At 48.6% G+C, this 14438-nt stretch overlaps 1 protein-coding gene across 1 annotated transcript in view; it reads right to left on the bottom strand.

The window, feature by feature from the left end:
- LOC306915299 (leucine zipper putative tumor suppressor 2 homolog) overlaps positions 1-14438 on the bottom strand; it is a 157846-nt gene continuing 143408 nt past the window's right edge. Inside the window, exons 10-15 of the mRNA XM_079492601.1 lie at positions 11543-11665; positions 8482-8628; positions 4378-4518; positions 3453-3725; positions 2792-3076; positions 1-1724 (exon numbers count right to left, since the gene is read on the bottom strand). Coding sequence (XP_079348727.1) covers positions 1560-1724; positions 2792-3076; positions 3453-3725; positions 4378-4518; positions 8482-8628; positions 11543-11665 — 1134 coding nt within the window. The 3' untranslated portion in view covers positions 1-1559. The remainder of the gene's footprint in view (positions 1725-2791; positions 3077-3452; positions 3726-4377; positions 4519-8481; positions 8629-11542; positions 11666-14438) is intronic.

Below are 14438 nucleotides of genomic sequence, written 5' to 3'. Positions count from 1 at the left end.
AGTTTTACTAATTTGTGTGTGGGCTTTGTGCACTGAACATAGTACAGTATAGAACTGAAATATTGTCTGGCAGGGACGTGCACACATAGACATCAAAGGGGGCTTCAGCCCCTGCCCTTTTTCCCGTCTGGAAAAAACAATGAGAGACTGCCCTCTCCAGACCATGGATGCAGCATTTACTACATGGTGAAAGACATGCAAATCCTTTCCATGCCATACCGGAAGGCAGCATTCAGGAGAATTGCTTTTTTACCGAAGTCTCCTGAACTCGAACACAGTATATTTGCGTTGAACAAATTTGTTTCGAAATCCATGTCATCACACCTGCATCTCCACTAGCTAAAGAGTGCTGGGTTGCGCCCCGAAAATAGCAGATCTAGAAGCTTGTAGATATGCTATTTTTGTCCAAAAGTGCCCTATTACGGGATTTCAGCCCCTGCCCCTCTAACCCTCTGTGCACGTCCCTGTTGTCTGGGTCTGGTTACGAGCGGCTGGACACGTGTGGCGCCAAAACATTTTCATTCATTATATTTTGTATATTATGAGGCAAGCAGACTATCGTTGTTGTACTCCAGCGCCTAAATCATTGAACAACGTTTAAATCGTGCAATGACTCAGTATTCTCCGCTCCGATTGGCCTTTTGTGAGATGTAAGATGAGAGGCTCCAAGGAAAAAAATAAAATACAAAAAAAGATCGGGGCTTGTCTAGACTCTAGTCTAGACGAACAAACAGTCAATGAGGTCCTTCCTTCCGCCTCGACAACAAACATCCACCCCGATCCAAAACCAGACAACAAACATCCGTCCCGATCCAAAACCAGACAACAAACATCCGTCCCGATCCAAAACCAGACAACAAACATCCACCTTGAGTCCGTCCCGAACCCCAAACCAGACGTTCTTCAAGCTCAACGCTAGTGCAAAAAAAATAACATCCAGAGAGAGAACGACGGAACAGAGCGGAGCGCAACTCTGAGGCCCCTTTTCCACCAAGAAGAACATCGGTTCTAATTAGAACCTCTTCCGTTCTAGATTCTTGGAACCCGATTGGTGCCTTTTACGGAACCCGGCGGCCATTCCAGTTCCCAACCAGTTCTTTTTCAGTGGGAAACGCTCTGAACTGGTTCAATATTGGCGGCGACGGCGGCAGTGGCTGAGTGGTAGAGTGGCCGGTAGTAGAGCTTCCGGTTGGGAACCGTGAGGTTCCCGGTCCGATCCCTGTGGGCTCCCCCAGACAGAGTTAGTGTCGAAGTGTCTTTGAGCCAAGACTCTGAACCCCAAATTGCAGTTGGGGGATTGCATGGTTTCCTCCGCCATCGGTGTATGAATGTGTGTGTGAATGGTTGAATGCAATGCACGATCTATGTAAAGCACTTTGGATAAAAGCGCTATATAAATGCACCGTTTACCGTTTATATTAGGCAGGAAAGAAAATAACCAAACCGGTTCGATTCAACCCCAGTTGGATTCAACCCCGGTAGGAAGAAGAGGCAGAGACACAGAGCGTTTTCCGAAGGGGTGTGTACTGTGTACATTTATCCGTTCCCCGCGGCCGCCCTCAGATCTCGGTGGCGGCGATCTCGTCGAAGTTGATCTCGTTGCCGCTGCCCTCCTCGTCGTCGTCCAGGTCGGTGCTGAGGTGGCGCAGCGCCGACTCCAGCTCGCGGTTCCGCCGGTACATCTGGACGTAGTTCTGCTGCAGCTGCTTCTGGTAGCGGATCACCTGAAAACAAGATTTAAAAATATATAGATTTAGATTTTTTATTTTCGCATTTTTTGCAACTTTTCAGGAAGAGAAAGCCTGCAGTTTATATTTGCTTGGATTATGGGTTTCTGAACTGCCCACAGCCTCGAGACACAGACTGGTTTCTGAACTGCCCACAGCCGACAGACTGGTTTCTGAACTGCCCACAGCCCTCCTATGAGACACAGACTGGTTTCTGAACTGCCCACAGCCCTCCTATGAGACACAGACTGGTTTCTGAACTGCCCACAGCCCTCCTATGAGACACAGACTGGTTTCTGAACTGCCCAGAGCCCTCCTATGAGACACAGACTGGTTTCTGAACTGCCCACAGCCCTCCTATGAGACACAGACTGGTTTCTGAACTGCCCAGAGTCCTCCTATAGCCGATCTTATAGAATAGATCGGCTATTTTCAAATGGCCGAAATGTATGTATAGGGCTGAAGTGGTTAATGTGTGTTTTGTAGGCTAATGATAGTCAAAAGTAACTAGGGCATTCACTTCTAGTCATTTTACTAGTTGACTAGTTGCCTAGTTGTTTAACTACCTATTATGTAAAAAATAAATATAAATAAATATTTCTCCCTGATCTTGAGGCCTACAAAATCAACTAGTCAACTAGTACCAACAAGGTGGACTAGTGGATTTACTAGTTGACTAGTCGACTAGTTGCTTAAAGCCCTACAAGTAACTAATGTTTTAAAATACCTCTAAATGTAGTGGAGTAAAAAGATGTAGTGGAGTAGAAGTAACGTATTGGAAATGGGGAACACTCCAGTACAAAGTACAAAAATACCTCAAAATTCTACTTAAGTAAAGCATTATTCATAGTCTGGATTTTCGGTGGTGAGGTGACCACCGAACTACAACATGACGTCACTGAGCCACGGTGAAGAGCAAACCACCGCCACCGCCCCAGCCCTTCTCTCTGTTTTTACCGCTCAACGTTATTTCAGCGGTGGTCACCTCACCACCGAAAATCCAGAATATGCATGAGCCTTAAATGTATACGTAGTTAGTTACGTTCCACCCGCTGCGTCATCACCTTGTCCTTCTCCTCCTGCCACACGCGCCGCTCCTCCTGGAAGCTTCCCGCCAGCTCGTCGGCTCGCCGGCGCTCCATGGCCAGCTCCGAGCGCATGCGGTGTGGGTGGGGCTCGATGTGGTGGCGGGTGGGCGTGGCCGTGGCCGCCTCAGGGCCCGCCGCGGCCGTGGCGGCGTGCAGCCGCTGGCGGCTGGGCGTGGTTTGTTCGTGCAGCCGCTGGGACAGGTTCGGCTCGTCGCCGACGGTCTCGTACGCCAGGAGATGCTCCTCGGCCTCCGGGAATACCTGGTGGTCGATTAGAATACTTTTATCAGTCAGAAATGTAAAAACTGCGCCGTAGAGGTACAGTGACAAAGCAGTCACATAGTTTGAATAAAGGGCCTTTCTCGGCCCCACCCCTTTCTCCCACTGTTTATATTGTGTTTAGTTTCCAAGATGGCCGCAGCACCAGGAGGGGGTGGGGTGGAGGTGAGCCTTGTGTCTGACACCTGACTTGTGTCTGAACACAGCTTTGATGGATGTGTTCTGCCCCCCCTCCTCCCCATCAAACAAAATGTTTGGTCAAACCATATGGGCTTCCATTGGAAATGCATTGGAGCGGCCATTAAACACAGACACAAGACAAACGCAAGACAGTTGTCTTGAATGTGTGAACGCAGACCTGACACTGACGGTTCCCGGGGTGCGGGTGTTGTTGTGGCGCCCCCTGCTGTTGGCCGGAGGCGGCGGCGGTGGCCACGGCGTCTCGGAGGCGGGCCAACTCCTCCTCCAGATGCCCCGCCTTCTCCCTCAGAAGCTCCGCCTCCCTCTCCAGACGCCCCGCCTTCTCCCTCAGAAGCTCTGCCTCGCTCTTGCGTCGCTGCAGCTCGTTCTCGCACACCTCCAGCTCCAGGGTGCGCGTGCGTCCTGCGCCCGCCGCCTCCTGCAGCAGAGCCTGGGGGGGGGGGGGGGGGGGGGATAAATTAATTCACTTTGGGTAGGGTGTCTAGGGACTAATGCCTGTCGGTCTATTAGTATGTCGGACCCAGAGCCATCTAATAGAAGAGTTAGGATATAGAGGGGGCAGAAACCCAGCGCTCGAGCGCTGTTCATGCAGCCTGAACTGAGTTCAGGTTGCAAATAAGAGCTATTTTAAGCATGTGTGCAACATGACAACTGTGACAAGTATTGTACAGTAACAACTAAAGTCTCTTTAATGTTTATGTTGTACTATTACTACAAAACATTCTAAAATAAAGGGATTTAAGATCATTAAAGCTGGGCTGTTGCCTGAGTCCAAAGCATTTCTGCCTACTTCCAGTCCAGGTCTTGTCCCAGTTGGTTGTTCCCTTTCTCAATAGAAGACTATGTAGGAGAGCCGCCATTGGACTGAAGCCCCATGAAGTGAACGCAGTTTGCGTAACTCTGTCTAAGGCTCTGGTCGGACCTAGCCTGGTCCAGCCAGCCTGCTTTCTGGTCTAGAGGGGCGGGTAGCGCATGGAGCAAGCACTGGAGAATATTGGTTCAACAATCTTATTATTTTTTTTACATTTTTTTTATCCCACGATTTTTGCAACCCATTTTTTCACCCAGTGTCAATTATCTACCTGGGTGTTGGTGAGCTCTCCCCGGGTCTCTCTCAGCTGGCCGCGCAGCGACACGATCTCTCCGACGCGCTGCGACAGCTCGCTCTGCACGTCCTTCAGCTGCTGCTTCAGCAACGAGATCTCGCCCGACTTCTGACACACCTGTAGAGGAAACACAGAGGAGGAGGGGTTTAATGACTTCTGACACACCTGTAGAGGAAACACAGAGGAGGAGGAGGAGGAGGGGTTTAATGACTTCTGACACACCTGTAGGAGAAACACAGAGGAGGAGGAGGGGGAGGGGTTTAATGACTTCTGACACACCTGTAGAGGAAACACAGAGGAGGAGGAGGAGGAGGAGGAGGGGTTTAATGACTTCTGACACACCTGTAGGAGAAACACAGAGGAGGAGGAGGAGGGGTTTAATGACTTCTGACACACCTGTAGAGGAAACACAGAGGAGGAGGAGGAGGAGGGGGAGGGGTTTAATGACTTCTGACACACCTGTAGAGGAAACACAGAGGAGGAGGAGGAGGGGTTTAATGACTTCTGACACACCTGTAGAGGAAACACAGAGGAGGAGGAGGAGGGGTTTAATGACTTCTGACACACCTGTAGAGGAAACACAGAGGAGGAGGAGGAGGGGTTTAATGACTTCTGACACACCTGTAGAGGAAACACAGAGGAGGAGGAGGGGTTTAATGACTTCTGACACACCTGTAGAGGAAACACAGAGGAGGAGGAGGAGGAGGAGGAGGAGGGGTTTAATGACTTCTGACACACCTGTAGGAGAAACACAGAGGAGGAGGAGGAGGGGTTTAATGACTTCTGACACACCTGTAGAGGAAACACAGAGGAGGAGGAGGAGGAGGAGGAGGGGTTTAATGACTTCTGACACACCTGTAGGAGAAACACAGAGGAGGAGGAGGAGGGGTTTAATGACTTCTGACACACCTGTAGAGGAAACACAGAGGAGGAGGAGGAGGGGTTTAATGAGTTCTGACACACCTGTAGAGGAAACACAGAGGAGGAGGAGGAGGAGGGGTTTAATGACTTCTGACACACCTGTAGGGGAAACACAGAGGAGGAGGAGGAGGGGTTTAATGACTTCTGACACACCTGTAGAGGAAACACAGAGGAGGAGGAGGAGGAGGGGTTTAATGACTTCTGACACACCTGTAGAGGAAACACAGAGGAGGAGGAGGAGGAGGGGTTTAATGACTTCTGACACACCTGTAGGGGAAACACAGAGGAGGAGGAGGAGGGGTTTAATGACTTCTGACACACCTGTAGAGGAAACACAGAGGAGGAGGAGGAGGAGGAGGAGGGGTTTAATGACTTCTGACACACCTGTAGGAGAAACACAGAGGAGGAGGAGGAGGGGTTTAATGACTTCTGACACACCTGTAGAGGAAACACAGAGGAGGAGGAGGAGGGGTTTAATGACTTCTGACACACCTGTAGAGGAAACACAGAGGAGGAGGAGGAGGGGTTTAATGACTTCTGACACACCTGTAGAGGAAACACAGAGGAGGAGGAGGAGGGGTTTAATGACTTCTGACACACCTGTAGGAGAAACAGAGGAGGAGGAGGAGGAGGGGTTTAATGACTTCTGACACACCTGTAGAGGAAACACAGAGGAGGAGGAGGAGGAGGAGGAGGAGGGGTTTAATGACTTCTGACACACCTGTAGAGGAAACACAGAGGAGGAGGAGGAGGGGTTTAATGACTTCTGACACACCTGTAGAGGAAACACAGAGGAGGAGGAGGAGGGGTTTAATGACTTCTGACACACCTGTAGAGGAAACACAGAGGAGGAGGAGGGGTTTAATGACTTCTGACACACCTGTAGAGGAAACACAGAGGAGGAGGAGGAGGGGTTTAATGACTTCTGACACACCTGTAGAGGAAACACAGAGGAGGAGGAGGAGGAGGGGTTTAATGACTTCTGACACACCTGTAGAGGAAACACAGAGGAGGAGGAGGAGGGGTTTAATGACTTCTGACACACCTGTAGAGGAAACACAGAGGAGGAGGAGGAGGGGTTTAATGACTTCTGACACACCTGTAGAGGAAACACAGAGGAGGAGGAGGAGGGGTTTAATGACTTCTGACACACCTGCCATACAGAAACCAGACATACAAGTCACTCCTTGATCTTTGGCCGCGTTATTTCGCGGAATTGAGGCTGAGATTGAGGCGATTGAACAGAACGTCCATGTTTAGCGGTTCATTGACAAAATAGTCGCTACCTCGCGGTTACAATATTAACGCTTGTTAATAGTTTATAGTTACGATGGTCACATTAGCTCAGTGAATTCTGGGGTCTGGAAAATGAAAAGAGCTCACATGCTACGGACGGCGGCGGCGGTGAGGGACGTTAGACTGAATGGCGGGAAGGCAGTCAATGAGTCAATGATCATCTCACCTCCCACTTGGTCTCCTCCAGATCTACTGTATGTTAACTTTTTTTCTGCTTTCTAGTTGCGGTTACCATCCGGCCACTCTTACGTGTGCTTATGCTACCACCTAGTGGCAGTAATAAAGTTAATAATCACCTCCCACTTGGTCTCCTTCAGACTATAGAACTACTGTATGTTAATAATCACCTCCCACTTGGTCTCCTCCAGACTAGATCTACTGTATGTTAATAATCACCTCCCACTTGGTCTCCTCCAGACTAGATCTACTGTATGTTAATAATCACCTCCCACTTGGTCTCCTCCAGACTATAGATCTACTGTATGTTAATAATCACCTCCCACTTGGTCTCCTCCAGACTATAGATCTACTGTATGTTAATAATCACCTCTCACTTGGTCTCCTCCAGACTATAGATCTACTGTATGTTAATAATCACCTCCCACTTGGTCTCCTCCAGACTATAGATCTACTGTATGTTAATAATCACCTCCCACTTGGTCTCCTCCAGACTATAGATCTACTGTATGTTAATAATCACCTCCCACTTGGTCTCCTCCAGACTATAGATCTACTGTATGTTAATAATCACCTCCCACTTGGTCTCCTCCAGACTAGATCTACTGTATGTTAATAATCACCTCCCACTTGGTCTCCTCCAGACTATAGATCTACTGTATGTTAATAATCACCTCCCACTTGGTCTCCTCCAGACTAGATCTACTGTATGTTAATAATCACCTCCCACTTGGTCTCCTCCAGACTATAGATCTACTGTATGTTAATAATCACCTCCCACTTGGTCTCCTCCAGACTATAGATCTACTGTATGTTAATAATCACCTCCCACTTGGTCTCCTCCAGACTAGATCTACTGTATGTTAATAATCACCTCCCACTTGGTCTCCTCCAGACTAGATCTACTGTATGTTAATAATCACCTCCCACTTGGTCTCCTCCAGACTATAGATCTACTGTATGTTAATAATCACCTCCCACTTGGTCTCCTCCAGACTATAGATCTACTGTATGTTAATAATCACCTCCCACTTGGTCTCCTCCAGACTATAGATCTACTGTATGTTAATAATCACCTCCCACTTGGTCTCCTCCAGACTATAGATCTACTGTATGTTAATAATCACCTCCCACTTGGTCTCCTCCAGACTATAGATCTACTGTATGTTAATAATCACCTCCCACTTGGTCTCCTCCAGACTATAGATCTACTGTATGTTAATAATCACCTCCCACTTGGTCTCCTCCAGACTATAGATCTACTGTATGTTAATAATCACCTCCCACTTGGTCTCCTCCAGACTATAGATCTACCGTATGTTAATAATCACCTCCCACTTGGTCTCCTCCAGACTATAGATCTACTGTATGTTAATAATCACCTCCCACTTGGTCTCCTCCAGACTATAGATCTACTGTATGTTAATAATCACCTCCCACTTGGTCTCCTCCAGACTATAGATCTACTGTATGTTAATAATCACCTCCCACTTGGTCTCCTCCAGACTAGATCTACTGTATGTTATAATAATCACCTCCCACTTGGTCTCCTCCAGACTAGATCTACTGTATGTTAATAATCACCTCCCACTTGGTCTCCTCCAGACTATATATCTACTGTAAGTTAATAATCACCTCCCACTTGGTCTCCTCCAGACTATAGATCTACTGTAAGTTAATAATCACCTCCCACTTGGTCTCCTCCAGACGAGGCCCTAGCTGGATCTTCTCGTGTTCCATGGAGGAACATCTCTCCTCCAGAGTCTCTCTCTCCTGGAGCAGCTGAGCAAAGTCCTCCTGGAGCTTCTTCTTCTCCTGCTGCAGCTGGTAGACCTACAGCGGCACGCACGGACACCATAGACGGATTCAAGTCAAAAGGGGCCCTGTGCACAAATCGCAACCCCCCCCCCCGGTTTTTAACTGTCCCTATAGCCTAACGGTAAGACTGACTGAATAGATGTGGATGTGTTGGACGAAGCTCAAATTGAACTTTACTCAGGTATCTAGTTTGTCACTGTCCGACCTTCCTAGTCTGTGTTATTAAAGAAAAACGGGCGATAATGGCTAACACTCGAAAATCGCCCGTTTTCAAGATGTTATGGCCATTATTTCTGGAACGGAAAGTCCAATCCCCCATTAGCTCAGGGCCCCACATTTGGCACAAGCCATAATTCATCCCTGACGGACACGTACACGCACACACACACAGTTTTATTGTGTACAAAAGGTGTGTGTTGGTACTATATAGATGCTGGACAAAGCCAGAATGCACTGCACTGGACGGGAACGACCAGACTCTGCGGTGGTGGACAGCTACTGAAGTTCCAAATACTGTCGAGACATTCTACTCAGTTTGACTGGAATGCCTCGACCTATAGCCCCAATACGTTCCCCCCAGTCCCTACGCTCATTCTGTAGCTCCGAGATGAGGTCACATCCCCCTCTTCACTTCTTGGATTCATTGTGCAGAAAAGGGTAAGAAGCGTTCCTGGCGGAAACCATGCGCCGTTTCTGAACCGCGGTGGGAGGGGGCGTGGATGTGACCTCATCTAGGAGCTACAGAATGAGCGTAGGGACTGAGGGAACGTATTGGGGCGAAGTTATATTGTGTAACTGGCGGCCCGGGGGCCACATGCGGCCCCCACCTTCACTTAATGCGGCCCGCAGGTTAATATCAGAATACTGATATAGTATTGATTTCAGCCGTTACAATTCCAAACCCGCTTTAATTACTTCATGACTAGTATTAAATTACTATTAATGACTATAGTATTAAAATGTTATTGTCTTTTCATAAAGTTAACATAACTATAACTACCGGTAAATGCATTTGAAATTCAATAAAAAGGTAACTTTTCAGGATTCCAATTAAAAAAAATAGCAAAAAAATATTCAGGTTTTCAATTCAAATATAGCAAAAATAGCCGATCTACAAGCTCAAAACGCGTCGCATTGCGACGCGTTTTGAGCTTGTAGATCGGCTATTTTTGCTACGACAGTAACATGCACTGTGGCCCTCTGGAGTGAATGTGGAAATATATTGACCCTCGCCATCGTCAAAGTGGTGTGTTGGTATATAGACGCTGGACAAAGCCAGAATGCACTGCACTAGGGACGGGAACGACCAGACTCCGCGGTGGTCGGTGGACAGCTACTGAAGTCCCAACTACTGCCATGCATGGTCGAGGCATTCCATTAAGTTTGACTCTGTTTCCACAGATACATGTTGTGGGAAAATAGCCAAACTACAAAGCTACAGGCGAAGCGTTGTGAACTTGTAATGTATTTTTCACAATGATTGCCTCTTTCTTATTATGAAGAGGCCAATTGTTTTACCCTTGTTTGACCCATTTTATAGTATAGTTTGTTGGTAACGTTTGACGTAGTAGTATTCGTTCCTTTTTTTTTTTTTTTTTCTTCGGCCTTTCGTCTTTTTTGTAGATGTATAAAATAGGATTTAAAGGTCTTGTCACTTTATAAAATAATGTGCAGATACTCTGTATACACCTGTGTCTGTGTTTTTGGGGACCCCCCTTAGGGTCCTGACCAAGGTTATAATAGTTTAGTTGTAATTACTTTTGACTTTTTTTTCATCTTCTAGTTTCTTTTTTTTTTATAATTTTTTATCCCACGACTTTGTAACCCATTTTTCACCCCTGTGTCAATTATCTAATGTGATCCTGGGCTCTACAGACCCTCCGCCAACCTGGGGAGAGCAACGGACTTGAACTCATGCTTCCTTCATGCCTGAGTGTCCAAGTTGCTCCTTTACACCTGACAGGGGGGAGTTTCCCTGGTCGGACATAGCGCGTGGAAGGGAACACGTTATTCCAACCAGTTCCTTTCCCCTCCATCAGGCGCCCCGGCTGGCCAGGGGAGGCAGTTTAGAGACCAGGATTACTGCATGTTTTTTGTGAGGGTACCTACCCTAGGGGACACGGGGAGAACATGCAAACTCCACACAGAAAGGCCCTTTCGCCAACCCCGCCTCGGGTATGGGCACTGATGACGCGGAGGAGGAAACACGCCGCCAGCACCCACAGCGTCCCAAGCGGGAATCGAACACAGGACCTTCTAGCTGTGAGGCGACAGCACTACCAACTGTGCCACCGTGCCCCCCTTCTTCTAGTTTCAATTAGTTTTTTGAAAATGGTTAGCAAACCAGCTCAAAAAAAGTCTTCTAGTTTCAATTAGTTTTTTGAGCGGGTTTGCTAGTTTTAACCATTTTACCAGCCACAGCCTGTTCAAGCCGCTGCCGCACCCACGGCCCGGGCTAGTGTTCCAGGAGCATCCCACCCACGGCCCGGGCTAGTGTTCCAGGAGCATCCCACCCACGGCCCGGGCTAGTGTTCCAGGAGCATCCCACCCACGGCCCGGGCTAGTGTTCCAGGAGCATCCCACCCACGGCCCGGGCTAGTGTTCCAGGAGCACCGGGAGCAGTACTACCAGACTCTCCAACAGCAGGGACGTGCACACATAGACATCAAAGGGGCTTTTACCCTTTTACCCGTCTGTAAAACAACTGCCCTCTCCAGACCACGAATTTTCATGCCATATACCGGAAAGGCAGCATTTTGGAGAATTCATTTTTTTCCGAAGTCTCCTCAACTTGAACACAGCATTGCTGGACCGTCTGCGCAGCCTTACCTGTAGCTGCAGGACCTGCTGCGCCCTATGGACCGTCTGCGCAGCCTTACCTGTAGCTGCAGGACCTGCTGCGCCCTATGGGCCGTCTGCGCAGCCTCACCTGTAGCTGCAGGACCTGCTGCGCCCGCTGGGCCTTCTGCGAGGCCGTCTGCATCCTGGTGGCGCAGCCCTGCCTCAGCTCCTCCAGCTCCAGCTCGCAGCGCTTCTGCTTCTCGTCGTACACCTGCGAGGGACGACGCCAGGCGACACGGGGTTAATGACGTAAACACCAGGCAACACGTGGTTAACCCATTTTGACCTGAGATCAGATTCTAAAAATGTCTTCTACATCCTGACAGTTTTCTGAAAAAAGCTATGTTTCTATGTCAGTCGTTCTTCGATTTTTCAAAAATAGCAGACCTCAACAGCTAAAGCATAACATAATGCTAACACCAAAAGGTGTTCCCGCCCAAAATGTGTTAATGATGTAAACACCAGGCGACACAGGGTTAACTGAAGTCTTAATCTCGGAATCTTTTTTCCCAGATTGAGTTTTTTTTTTAAATCAAAACGCTGATGTTTTCGCGGCTCATAACGAAAGCATCGCTGCCTTGTGGTTACCAATATGAGCGTTTTGGGGGGCGTGTTGCGGCTAACACTGGCCCGGCTAGTGGATTTAGCTTCTGGTCAAACTGAAACTTCCGGCTGCAAGGGCGTGGCAGAAGTGCGTGGCAGAAGCTAAGCACAGCAACAATCAACTCTGGCAGTGTTCACTGATTTCCGTTATGTTTTATGTGCTTTCTTTATGTTGATGTTGTGGTTGCCAGTTCCCACCTGACGTTGTGTGGGAGTCCTGCTTGTTCCAGACCGTACTGAGTAACTGCTAGTTTGCATAACGTCTTCAGACTAGGACTTACGTCTAGGATCTGTGAGATGGGTTGGGCATCGGTTGTATATCCTCCAAAGAGGATGATACGATTGCCCGACATGCAACACCACCGACCAGAACTCCAATCCTGGCTTTTCCCTGTGGGCTCAACCTTCTGCCAAGAGAAGGTCTTGGAATTTAACTTCCACAGATCATTAAACTGCCATTTATTGTGGAGGTAACCACCAAATATGTACAGCTCTCCTTTGTAGGCAAAGGCTGAGTGATGCCAGCGTCCTTCTGATAGAAGCTGTGCGTAAGGTGTGTTCAGCCATTGGTCGGTCTCTATGTCAAACAATCTGATGTGGTTGTAGAGGACCCCCTGGTCACCCATACCCCCGAATACAAACATCTTTGTTCCAATGATGGTGGCAGAGTGCTGCTGTGTAGCAGGTGGTGGAGTTCCTCTGGTGTTAATGAAAGACCAAACCATTATGCTGGTGTCCAACTTCCACATCCCATTAGTGACCTGAGCGATCTGAGTCCATCCTCCATGGACAAACATGACCTTCTCCAAGACACAGGCTGAGTGGCCGCACTTCGCCAAAGGAACAAGCCCAGAAATCTTGGCATTTAACCATCTGTGGGTGTCGACATCAAATGCATAAAGAGCGTTGTCCCAATAGTCCCCTTCCACGGTAACCCAGTGTTTGTTGGCATACTGTATTCTCTTACAGTTCACTACACCCCCCCAGATGTAGACGATGGATTCTATCAGCACGGCTGTGTGGCCAAAGCGCCTGGAGGGAACCTCAACAGGCCTTCCTCCTCCAGGAGCCACTGGGGGAAACTTCATCCAGCGTAAAGTCACTGCGTTGAAGACGCGCACATCGATCTGGTCCGTGTCGTAGCTCGTCCCGTCATAAAGCCCTCCAAAGTAGTACACCTTGTCCCCTGCAGGCACAGCAGCACAAGCAAGCAAGTTTGCCTCTGGATCCAGAGGATCTCTTATGGGGCTCACCAGACCTCTTCCCATAGGCACGTTCCACACCTTCCAGGACATTCTCTCCGTCTTTCTCTGTGTCGCTCAGTGGATCTTTATCCTCTCTTCATAAATCTCTCTCGGTGTTTCTCTCTAGATCTCAGTCTCTGGATGAGTGCATCATCTTATATTGGTTAATCAGCGTTCAGTTCTGATGTCAGAACACCAGAACACAAACAATTGCCATACTGGAGTAACAAGACCGATTTTCACATGGTCCAATTATGGACACTTATGGGTTTGTAACTCCGAGACCTCCCCGCTGTGGCAGTGGACTACAAGGTGAAAGGAGACTACCTTAGACTGTGGTAGTGGACTAAAAGGTGAAAGGAGACTACCTTAGGCTGTGGTAGTGGACTACAAGGTGAAAGGAGACTACCTTAGACTGTGGTAGTGGACTACAAGGTGAAAGGAGACTACCTTAGACCGCCCCCACCAAGGTCAGATTGACGTGCCCGTCCATCTTAATCCTCTCAAGCCGCTCCCGATCATCAAACCCTGTACACTCAAGACACGCTCCATATACGGCCAGTACAGAATTCATTCCATATGTTGATCTGACGCGCCCATGCCAAAGTGGCGCAAATGCCAAATAAATAATGAACCTTGACATGACAAGGTTTGAAAAGCCCTGTTTCTCAGCCAGGGGTTCTCAACATGTCTGGATAGGGACCCCCGGACATGCTTTGGGCCACGCTCAGGGCTGGACTGGCCACAGGACGCACCGGGCATATTCCCGGTGGGCCGCGACCATAGGGGGTGGCATGATTTTTAAAAAAATGTTTTTTTATGACAGGCAGGCTGGCCAATAGGCGGCAGGCCACCAGGAAAGGTCCGGGCGTGCTGCCATTCTGCCAGTGCCATCATGATAATTTCACTGTACCTGTATCAGTGAGTGACAAATAAACCCTCTACAAAGGATTGTGTAGTTGTCTGTTGGTCTGTATAATTTATGTTGTTCTGTAAAAGTGGTGGTATTAGGGCTTGTGTGTGCCTCGAAGGAGCGGGCGGTAGTTTCTGCTATCTGCACGGTGGTTGTGGTGGGCCGGTCTGGTCTGGGCCAAATTCACGAAAATGACCGAGCCGAATCTTTGTCCCAGTCCAGCG

The sequence above is a fragment of the Electrona antarctica genome (assembly GCF_951216825.1).
Source record: "Electrona antarctica genome assembly, chromosome: 22".
Lineage (NCBI taxonomy): Eukaryota > Metazoa > Chordata > Actinopteri > Myctophiformes > Myctophidae > Electrona > Electrona antarctica.
This window is presented reverse-complemented; position numbering and strand designations above follow the sequence as displayed.